The sequence below is a fragment of the Phaseolus vulgaris genome, chromosome 8 (genome assembly GCF_000499845.2).
Source record: "Phaseolus vulgaris cultivar G19833 chromosome 8, P. vulgaris v2.0, whole genome shotgun sequence".
NCBI classification, from domain to species: domain Eukaryota; kingdom Viridiplantae; phylum Streptophyta; class Magnoliopsida; order Fabales; family Fabaceae; genus Phaseolus; species Phaseolus vulgaris.
Window position 1 is genome coordinate 51,695,815 of NC_023752.2, and position 11,868 is coordinate 51,707,682.

The 11,868-nt window shown below is 33.1% G+C and overlaps 1 protein-coding gene across 1 annotated transcript; it reads left to right on the top strand.

The window, feature by feature from the left end:
* Positions 1-2,187: 2,187 nt before the first annotated feature.
* LOC137825958 (GATA transcription factor 25-like) lies at positions 2,188-6,487 on the top strand. The gene is made up of 7 exons (XM_068631779.1): positions 2,188-2,714; positions 2,921-3,010; positions 3,432-3,565; positions 4,706-4,813; positions 5,072-5,177; positions 5,925-5,984; positions 6,066-6,487. Exons 1-7 carry the CDS (start codon positions 2,421-2,423, stop codon positions 6,207-6,209), a joined length of 936 nt encoding a protein of 311 aa, XP_068487880.1. The 5' UTR covers positions 2,188-2,420; the 3' UTR covers positions 6,210-6,487.
* Positions 6,488-11,868: the final 5,381 nt, after the last annotated feature.

The following is an 11,868-nucleotide window of genomic DNA, read 5'->3' on the forward strand; positions in this document are numbered from 1 at the left end:
GCTGTCATAGAGTTTAATAATGAGACCTCTCCATTTGTCAGGAAGTGGTATGGCGATAATTTCGTTTGTAAAAGGATGACCCCTTTTACTTGACTTTCTTTCGACTGTTTCAGCTCTGGAAGCAGGATTGGTGTCGGCCGGTGTAGGTATGCGAGAGGCGGTTCGGTCGGCCATATGGGATTGGCCTTCTCGTTCGGGATTATCGACCTGTCGTTGGAGTCGTGCATTCTGCTCTCTCAATAAGGCGATTTCTTCTTCTTGGCGGCGTCTATCTTCTTCGTGTTGACGATGGTCTTCCATCCCCTTTTGTCGCAGCTCCTCCATCTGAGTTTGGAGGGTTTGAATCATAGTCATCTGTTCTGCCATAGCGTCGTTGTTGTTTCTTGTCGCAACCATTATAGCTTCAAAAATTGAAGATTTGCCTCGGCCCCACGGTGGGCACCAATTGTACCTGAGTGGAGAGATGGGGCCCAGGCACGGTCGGTTGACGTAATGAGATTGCTGACGTGTCGATCTTCTGGTCTTTCGGTCGGTCGTTCCTTCTTGGTGTCTCCTTCGGTCGGGCGGGGGAGGGTACCTGCGAAGGCACTCCGACGCTCAAGTAAGTATGAGATTCTAAGTGTGGTTCAGTGAGTGAGTGAAAAACGTACCTTTCTCTGGCTTGAGCACAGTATTTATAGGATTGCCTAATGGGCTTTCTATCCCTTGGGCTCGGGGTGGTTATGGATAAGTCTTGTCAATTGTGCTCCGGAATACCCAGGGAACATATCTTCTTTCAACGCGTATTCCTTATTTTTCGGAGGTGTATCTTAACTGCTTTAGCTTGTTACGGGTGCACTTACATTTATTATGCGTTCGGTCGGTCGGTCGGCTACGTGTGTTCGTCCGGTGCCTACCGGTACAGTTTATATTTGTAAATTTTTCCCTTGTGTAAAGTAATTTCTTTGAATAATGAGTGCTTGTATTTGATATTTACTTGTTTGAGTGTGAGACTTTGTAAACAACATTTTTTTGTTGTATAACTTGGATAAACTTTGTGTTTTTGCTTGAAGAAGCTTTATGTACTAGTGTGTTAAATTCATGGGGTGTCTAGTGGATAGCCTCGAAATTTTTTGTGCACAACTAGAAATGACAGTAACAATATGTGTAAACATTATGTATTGGTAGAACCCTTTGTCATTAGTATTCGGGAACTTGTATATTAAGACTCTAGATAGTCCAATACCCATTAAACTATCTATCACCCATTAAATAGTCTCATGATCAGAGAGTATATGAGTTTTTATGATAATAAACACTATGTGTTAAAAATTCTAACAAAACTCATTCATGTGCAAACTTAGATAAAGATTCATTAGACGTTCTAGGTTGATTAAACCTATCACACGATCTTACTATGCATAGACTAATAAGACAGTCTCACAATATAAGTGGTGTACCGTACAGTCCCAGTAGGGACTCGATCAAGATCATTGATCGAATATTCCTCAGGTGACATAACTTTTTGAAGGTACACCACCCACACCGATTGAAGACCGCACAATATTATCAAACAAGATCAACATCAGCCTAAAGAACTCAAGTGATGGTCAATAACTTTTCGGCCTTTTGTAAGAACAAATGGTATAAAGGTACACTAAACGGTTTTGTAAGACATATTTGGAGAATCAACATGTTAGACACTCTACAATGTCAATATGATAGAAGGTCTCACTAAAAGAAACATACCAGACGATCTAACATTAGAACGTCACATTAGAAGATCTCATCAGTCGATTTCTGGATAACTCAGCACGCTAGCCATTTCTAAAAGTTAAGACAAATTACAAGATATTATCAATCATAAACATATCAAACGATCTAATCATCGCATTTACATTAAACAATTTATAATACAAAGTCATGTTAATCTATGAGATGATATCTAAAGACATGAAGTTAAATAATTTAATTTAGTTTCTTTATTCCTTATACTGTCGACAAAAACTGATTTTACAATAAAATTTAATCATAAGAAATTTAGTTGATATATTTGTTAATAAATAACGTTAGGTTTTGGTCAAAGTATAACATTATTATTAAATAAAGTTGGTTTTTAAAACTTAAAATTTCATGGGGCATGAGGCATGCCTATTGGGCCTGGGCTTTAATGGGCAAGGCTCGTAAATATGGACACTTTTTCATTTTACAATTTTTCCCTTTTTCTGATTCAATTCCTGTCTTGTCCTTCTCTTCCACCTTCACTCCCTCCCTTCCTTCTTCCCTTCACACAGACTCTCTCTCTCTCTCTCTCTCTCTCTCTCTCTCTCTCTCTCTAACACACTCCCAAATCCGAATCAAATTCAAAATCCCACTAGGGTTAGGGTTTCCAACTCCTCTCCAATTCTCCCTCTAATGCACTGCGATTCTCGGACCCTACAATGGACCCACCTGCAATGTACGGACACTCCCAGCCCCTGAACATGCCTCCGCAGATCTCCACCGCCGAAAGCGACGATGGCTCCGGCCCCGACCCCGCCCTCGACGCCCACCACCACATTCACTACGAAACTCACGCGCTCGAAGACGGTGCAACCGGTGCCATGGTCGTCGTTGAGGATGTCACTTCGGATGCGGTCTATGTCTCCGGCGGTGGAGGGCCCGAAGAGTCTAGCCAGCTTACGCTGTCGTTTCGTGGCCAAGTTTACGTCTTCGATGCCGTTACGCCTGATAAGGTGCAATTTCCCCCTTTATCTTTCCTATTTATTTTCCCTTGTTTTTGTTATTTTGTTTTATTAATTTTCCTTCACTTCGTTGATTCGGCGTTGCAATTGTATGATTTTTCGTTTTATTTTTATGGTTTTTGGTAATTCATTGAATTGATTAACTATTTATTTAATTATTTTGAAAATTTTAATCTGTATTTGGCTTTACGTCACAGGTTCAAGCGGTGTTGTTACTGTTGGGTGGATGTGAACTCTCTTCTAGTGGTTCGCCATGTGTGGATGTGGTGCCTCAACAGAATCAGAGGGTATTTTCTGATAGTAGAAGAATATTATATGCTACTCACACACGCTTGCACTTGCATCACTTTACAATTTATTTATTATATCACCTGATACAGAGGTACTTTGTCCCACCAGATAAGTGATAAAGTGAGACATTGTGATTTGTATATTTATTAGTCGAAGAAAGGTAGTAAATACTAAATAGTAACTTTGACGTTCAGTGATAATCAACTTAAAGCTATGTAGTGGGTAGACCTATAATTGTTTGACAAAATTTGTTAATATTTGGTCATTGGTTGTAGATGTACTGATATCAGGAGATTATTGTTGTAAGGTTACATAGTCAATGATAAAGTGATGTGTGGATATTCATAGTGGAATTTCATTAATGTTGACGTTCTCTGTGCCGAGTAGTATTTTCAACATTTTTGGGTCCTTCTGCAGGGTTCAATGGAATATCCTGCAAGATGTAGTCTACCACAGCGAGCTGCCTCGTTAGATAGGTTCAGGCAGAAGAGGAAAGAGCGATGCTTTGATAAAAAAGTGAGATATAGTGTACGGCAAGAAGTTGCGCTCAGGTTTGATAATTAGCACTCTGTGGTGTGGCATAGAACTTGCGAGTATTAGATTGAACTATTTGGACATGCACATAATTGTTTACAACCTGAGTAATACAAGTTGATGTTTTGCGTATGACAAATCCATACTGAGTGATGACTGATAGAGTTTGCTATGTTGCTTCAAATTAAATATTTCACAAGTAGTAAATATAATATAATTGGGAAGTATGCTAAATAATTGATACGATAGCAAGCTGGATCTTGGACTTTATTTTACAAAATGTTGTGTTGGCTTTGAGCTTCATTTTACATAGACTTGTGTTCAACTCGTTGGGAATTGGTGAAATTGCAGCTGGAACCCAGCCCTATAAACTGTTGTAATATCGAAATATGTGCTTTTAAACTGCCATCCAGTTTTGAAGTCTGAACTAGCATATAATATTAGTTAGAGACATTATATGGAGTGGGTCGTAATACCCAATAGACTCTGCCATCATGTGTTGAGGGGAAATTTAAACTTGGTAACTGTCGAGAACCTACACTGTACAGAATCCTGTCCTTTCTGATTGTGGAAGAACTGGATCTGAATTTAATGTCTAATCTTGTTAAGCTGTGGTTACGTATTAATGTAAGTTGATGTCTAATAAACTTTTTTAATCTCAAGAGTGTAATTTAAACTTTGTTAAATGTAATAATATGATTTTTTTAATCTCCATACTTTTTTTAATATTAATGAGTGTATTTGTTATCTATTCTTGTAATTCTCCCCTTTTGGCATCCTAGTTTTTTTATTCACTAAACACATTCCTAGTTAACTCCACCATTCATCTTTTAAATACGAATATTTCATTTCCTATTTATTTCTTTAAACAATTTTATTTTCTAGATTTTCAAATTTTAGTTCTCTACTCCCGCAAAATTTTAGTTCACCGAGAATTTTTTAATGGGATGTATAATGTAACAGCATATTAACTGTCATAGTGTGAGTTTTCTTCGACTCAATATTGCTTCTGTACGCACCAAACATGAATCTTTTAAATCTCTTTAATTTATCAATATTGTCTATGTTTCTCCTTTTAGTTGTCACTCATCATTTTAGTTTGTTATATGCTATTTGTCTCGGTGCCTATTTTATACTTATTTGATGAATAAATGTAGGATGCACCGTAATAAGGGGCAATTCACTTCTTCTAAGAAACAAGATGGAGCTAATAGTTATGGTACAGACCAAGATTCAGGACAGGATGATTGTCAATTAGAAACCTCGTGAGTTGTGTTGATTATTTTTTCCTTAAGCACTACATTTTCTCTCTTTCTGAAATTGTGACTTATTGTGTGAGTTTCTAGGGTTGCTCTTTTGATTGCTATTTATTCTAGATTACGGATCATTTATCACAATTATATATTCACATTACTAGAGACTTGTACTAAGAAGTTATTACTACATGAAGCTAATTTCCCTTTACTGGGGAGGTTTCTAAATAGATGTTTTATCAATTCTTTTTTGTTGCATGTTGTCTACAGATGCACACATTGTGGCATTAGTTCAAAATCCACCCCAATGATGCGGCGAGGGCCGTCTGGTCCAAGGTCACTATGCAATGCTTGTGGGCTTTTTTGGGCAAACAGGGTAGGTATTTTCATCATTTGCTTACAATTTGGGGAAAAAATTATGTACAAGTTTGAATTAATGTCTAGATGTAAATATTATAATTAAAAGAAATTTATATGAATGAATACTGAGTAATGACTAACATATAAAACCTACAATTTTGTGTTTTTGTTTTTTCTTTTTATGTATAGGCAGTAAGATTTTTAAAATTTATTGCTGCTTTAGTGTCCATATTGAAACTTTTTTAGTTTTATCTGTATGAATGTATTTAAAAGCAATGTCTGTTTGTCTATTATAGATGTTCTAGTATGTATTGTAGCTACATGCGTAATCCAATAACAAAACTGTATATGACGTGAAATACATATGCCATCAAGCCTGTGCCTTTTGGTGCTTGATTCTATTTCCTCTCCCAGCTGCATTGTCGATTTGACAGTGGGGAGACAATATCTGGGGTTTCACAATAAAGTGAGGGAATCGTGTATTGTGTGGTCGTTTTCTGGCACTGTTTGGAATACCAATTCTTGGGAAGTCTTGTTGAAATTTCTTCTGAACTCATTTTGAATTTTTTCTTCTACTAAATTCACTGGGGGGCAATTTAACTTCTACCCCTTAATCTTCAAGGCGTGCAATCTTGCATTGCGGGAGGTGCAAATATATTCTTCATAAGCATCAATTCAAATTGCTCAATTGGGAATTTGCAATTATCTCTTTGCTGATTGCTTAGTTGTTAGTGTTCCACCTTTTGACAATGTTATTCTGCAGGGTGCTTTGAGAGACCTTTCCAAGAGAAATCATGAACACTCTCTTGCACCAGTTGAGCAGGCATGTTTTCATTTATTATCCATTAATCCGAATGGTAATATGTACACCCCCTCACCTTTTTTTTTTGCATCTGATAACCAGGTTGATGAAGGTAACGACTCAGATTGTCGAACTGCCGCCAACCCTGCACATAACAATCTCGCTCACGCCGCATACTCAGAGCATGATCATCCTGCTTTGGTAGCTGATCGTAAAGTTTTCCAGTCCCAGAAAATGCTGGAGTAGTTGACTCTGGCATACGTAGGTCTATAGTTATTCCATTCAGATTGACCAATAGAATGTACAGATATAACAAACATCCATCAAAGCAAGAACTTTGTTTACATGCTTGGATCGGTGGCATTAACCGTTGATCCCTAGATGTATAACCTGAAAATGAAGTGATGACATGGCAATAGGTCACCCAATACCTTGAATTTTAATTTTACCTGTTTATTTTCTGTTCACAGGGTATCTGGTGGTTGACATTTTGCAACACAGAAAGAGGGCAAATATTTCCTGTACTGAAACTGTTTTCTTTTACCCTCGGAATTTGCTTAATCCGGAAAACGCTAATTCCATGTAGTTTTACATCTCGAACTACGCAATGGGAAGATAAAAAAGGGTGCAGGAAGAAATTGGCGCGGTGAAGGATAAACAAATTTGGACTCCTTAATTAGTGTTACAACAGAGGGAGGCTATATGCAATATAAATGAAGTGAATCTACTGATTCTGTACGAGTCTTAAACTTTAGATAATAATGGTTAGGCAAGTTGATCCATAAATCATGCAACACAGTCCTTCAAGTATTACATATGTTAAGTATGGTGAAAAAGTCACCAACTATCACTTATGCAACTTATTTGAAAATGTTGTTCCTTTTACACCACTTTTCTACATTATTTAAAGTATACGCATGGTTTTCATGGTATTGTGCGAAAATGATTTTCTATTAAGTATAAAATATATTTAGTCTTCAAAAATTTTAAAGGTCAATTTTAGTTCTTTTAAAAATTTTAGCTTCTTTTTTCTTCATCTAGTTCTATTTTTTCTGTTTACATCTTTCAATTTGTAGAATTCATACAAGATTTTACAATCCATCAATTTTTTTCCTTAAAAAAAAATATTTCAGAATTCAGCAATATTTTTGAGATTCTATAATTCAAAAGTACTTTCTTTAATGGAATCCATAATGTATTTCTTGACTATAAAATTGTGGAATGTATTTTTTTAAAAAAATGTATATAATCCAGAAATACTTCATTTTTCTGGACTATAAAATCTAGAATGTAATTTTTTAAAGAAATCTATTTTGAATTAATAAAGGAACAAATTCTATAATTCAGAGTTTTTTCAGATTTTTTATATAAAAGTATTAATAGTATAAAAGTTGTCTTTGGTATTTTGAAAAATATGGATGTCACAAAGTTATCAATCAACAGAAAGAAACAACATTTACATGAAAAATAAAAGGTCGTGCTTTAAATATAGAAGGGCTTAAATAGATAATATTATTTTTAAAGTTATAAAGTATCAATAATATAATATATTATAAGATAAATAGTCGGTTTATTACTATAAATATTGACATAATGAATTAATATATAGCTTGTAGGATTAAGGCCAAAATAAACCTATCCAGTGACTACTGCACCACAACTTTTGCACCCTATATAATAAAAAAAAAACAAATTAACTAGATAACGATTTTGTCCAGAAATTGCTCATTTTAATAAATTATGAAGTTTCCACGTTCAAATCTTCCACGATGCAAAATCAATGGAGTTTTTTAAACGAAAAAGAAACCTGGGTGTAACTGCTCTGATGTAAAATGGAAAAGGGTAAAGTTGGTATTCTAAAACTTTTGGAGGTGTATGGGGAAATAACTGGGTGCAAAAAGTAAATATTGAAAAATAAAATAATCTAGCTCAGTCCAACCTATTTATTTGGGTTGAGTTAAAAATTAGGGCGTTTCTTCCGGCAGCTTCATAGCTTCTTGTGACACCCTATCTTAAAATATCAAAAATATTATTTATTCTATTGATGTTTTTCATCTGGAGATTAGTGATGTAGAAAAATTTTAGATTATAGAATCCGAAAGGTAATTTTGGATTAGAAATATCTTCCAGATATATAATCCAAAATAAATTTCTTTAAAAAAATACATTATGAATTATGAAATCTAGAAGATATTTTCGAATTATAGAATCCATAAGGTATTTCCTTATTTGAAAACACCTTCTAGATTTTATAACCCGAGATGTATCTTTATATGATTGTAGAATTTGAGACTGTAAATAGAAAGAAATACATTTTTAGATTATAAATTTGGAATATATTTTTGAGGACAAAATGGTCTTTTGACCTAATATATGAGAATGCCTGGAAGCTATGGAGCTATAGGAAGAAACAACTAAAAATTAGAGTAATTTTGATCCAAGTGAGACAACTTATACACCCGTATTGTAAGGTTCTATGTTTGTTAGAATACATGGCTTGAAACAAGAGGAGTGAATTGTTTTCGCAAGTGTTAGATTAAAAAGATCAATTAAATCAATCAATTGCTTAACCTGTTTAACTTGTTATTAAAAGATTAACATTTCAGTAATTAAAATATAAAGTTTTTGCTTTAGAAATGAACTAATTGTTTTATGCATAACACACATAATAGAATACAAAACATATTATCAGTGTAAGGAAGAGAGAATTTACTCAAAGAAATTATACTCGTTCACTCTTAACCAAAAGCGACATCTAGTCCTCAGCACACCACTGATAATTCACTAATGCTATCAAAACCAGATTACACAAAAATCAAGAGTATTGCTCTTAAACCCTTAAAGTTAAAGAACACACAATACTCTTAATACAAACATAAATTTCAGAAACACTATCTGAAACCGTTTACAACACAATACAATATAAAAGAATGAATTTAAAAAACAGTTTGAAAATCATATCAACATTATGTTAAAATTACTTAATTGATTTTTAAAGCAAACTGATTGTTTTCATTTTCTGTTGAAATCACAACATATAAAACCAATTCATTTATCGAAATAAATGACTGATTTTACTTAATAGAATAGACAAAGGGAAACAAATCATTTTTTTAAATTCATTTACAGACCTTAAATATTTTTTGATCGGTTGATACAATAAATCAATTTATTACAAAACTTGTTGTAGTCATCAGACTTGAACATAAGCTATTTCAACTGATTTAAAATATGAATCAACTAACTAAAATTAACACAAATTTGAAAAATAAAACTTTCAAAATTTCAAATCATATGAGTTTGAATCATAACTAGATGCAAATTTACAACACAAAATCTACCTAACTAGACACACACAACAGATTCTTCATGACAGATTTGGAAATCATCAAAGTTACCTTGTTCAACAATGTTATTTTCAATATTGTGGTATTTTTTTTAATGAGCTATTATATTAGTTGATAGAAAATATACTCGAGTATAATTTAAGAAAATTATTCTCACCACACAAAAATAAGTATTTGTCTTATATTTTGCCTTATAATTTTATTTTCCAAGTTATTAAGCCAAACGCATTTAGTTAGTCAAAGCTAACTGCTTTCTAAATAAATAGTTAAATAGAGTTACATATAATTAAAAATCAAGGGACTAAAGTTACTGTGCACTTAAATTGTGGATTTTTGTTAAATATAAGTACTAAATTACAGCTAAACCTATTTTTTTAATCCAATGGTAAAAAGTAAATTACTTTTATAACTATTAAATTAAAAAAGATTAAGATAAAGAAAACCCTCTTAATATAGTGTACTGGTATGGACCAAACGGTCAACACCATGACTCGGCAACCACAATTGGGCAATGCGCCCTTATGGGCCGACCGAATTCCTCGGTCCATTAACGCTCAAATCAAGGTCAGTAAAGCTAAACTATCATTAAGAATTAGGTAATATGTCCCTAAGTATGATCCACCTCACTAATTCGGCCCAATAAGGTAAGCCCATTAAAATAATATAAATAACGCATATTTGAAGAACATGATACGTCATTAATTACTGTACTCTGACATCCGAGAGTCGAGTGCCCTTTACTGACTTGAGCGTCGGAGTGCCTTCTGCAGGTACCCCCATTCGGTATTTATTTGGAGATTGAGTAATCAAGTGATTGAGACCTAAAGGAGTAGTGCGAAGACTCTAAGAGTAAGTTGAAGTGCAAACTGACCGACTGGTAGAAAGAAGGAAGACGAAGCCAATCAATATTTCTCTAGGACCCATCTCCCTCACAGGAACATATAAATATTCTTGAAGTAAGTTAATATCTCTTATTTATTTATTATGTATAGTTTAATCCTTGCCAATAAAAGAATGTTTGTTTTTAATGTGTTAACATTTTTTTTCCTTTAATTTCTTTGTTGTGAAAATATGTCACATGTGATTTTATTTCTATAATGAAGTGGAGATTTCTTTTATAAAAGACAATAAACACTCTCGACATATATTTTTAAATGACAGATTTTTTAGAAACTAAACATATTTAAACATCCTCCTACACAAAGGTGTATATATACACACGTATTAATTTTTCAAAATTATAATCTTTATAATAGTGGTGAAATATGGATAGTATTTTTTGTTGGACATTACATGGATGCTTTGGATATCTTTCTTCACCACCATAGTTTCTTCTTGCACTTCCATAATTCTTTTAATTCCAAAAATTTCCTTAAAGTGCAGGATTTATTTATTTTATTTTTGAATTGAATAATCCGTAAATCTTTTAAATTCTACAATTCAAAATATAATTTTAAATTTTAAATGGTAAATTTTAAAAGTATTTAAAAATCCATATAATTTAAGATATAATTTTATATTTCAAATTGTAAAGTTTGAAAAATATTTAAATTTTATAATTCAAAATATAACTTCCTTAAAAATAATTAGATTTTTCATAAAAATATTTGCAAGTAAAAAGTAAAAAGTATAACTTCGTTAAGAGTATAGAAATATTTGTAGGTAAAAGGTATGGAAGTACAGGAAACAAACGCTTTTATTTTAATTCGGATTACTAGAGTCGGTGTAGCATGTAGGGATTAAGATAGCTAGACCCAAAGTTTCAAAAATTTCAAATATGAGAGTTTCTTGTATTCCTACATTCTTTAAAATACCAAAATTACTCGAATTCTGTAAGTAAAAAGTGTTTTCAGAATAGAAATTCAGTAAAACGTGTTTCTGGAATAGAAAATCTGGAAGACAAAAACTCATTTTGGAATATTTTTTCTGAAATAATTTTTTTATTTTCGGATTGGTAAATCTGGAATTAATAAAATGTGTTATGAAATTTTGAAAATGATGAGGTGCAAGAAGAAATTTGTGAGGATGCACAAACAACCTTCAAATATTTGATAGATAAGCTTGGAATTACTATAAAGGTTTGACAAGAAAGGACTCTTATCACTTCGGATATTTGTGCATAAAAGATATTGTTGGTCTCCTCCAAAATATAAACTAAAAAAAATCATTAAATAAAAACAAATTTTAGAGATAAAAAAATTAGTTGTTATATTAACTATTATGAAGTGGACTTTAAGTCTAATTCAATAACATATTATAGGTGGTTCGATAACGGCCCGATAGCGGGTGACCTGATAAGCCCAACAAACACTCGCTAGGATAGGCTCGAAATGGCTCTGATACCATATTATAAAGTGGACTTTAAGCCTAACTCAACCCCATAAAACAGCTCAATGAGATGAGATTTGGATCCACTTATATATTATGAAAGGCTCTAATCTCTAGTTGATGTGGGATCTCCAACATTAACTAAATTAGAGATAATTTTAGAGACTAAAAAAATATTGGTTTCTACATTAGTTTCTATGATTGATAAATAGTTTCTAAATTGATATTTG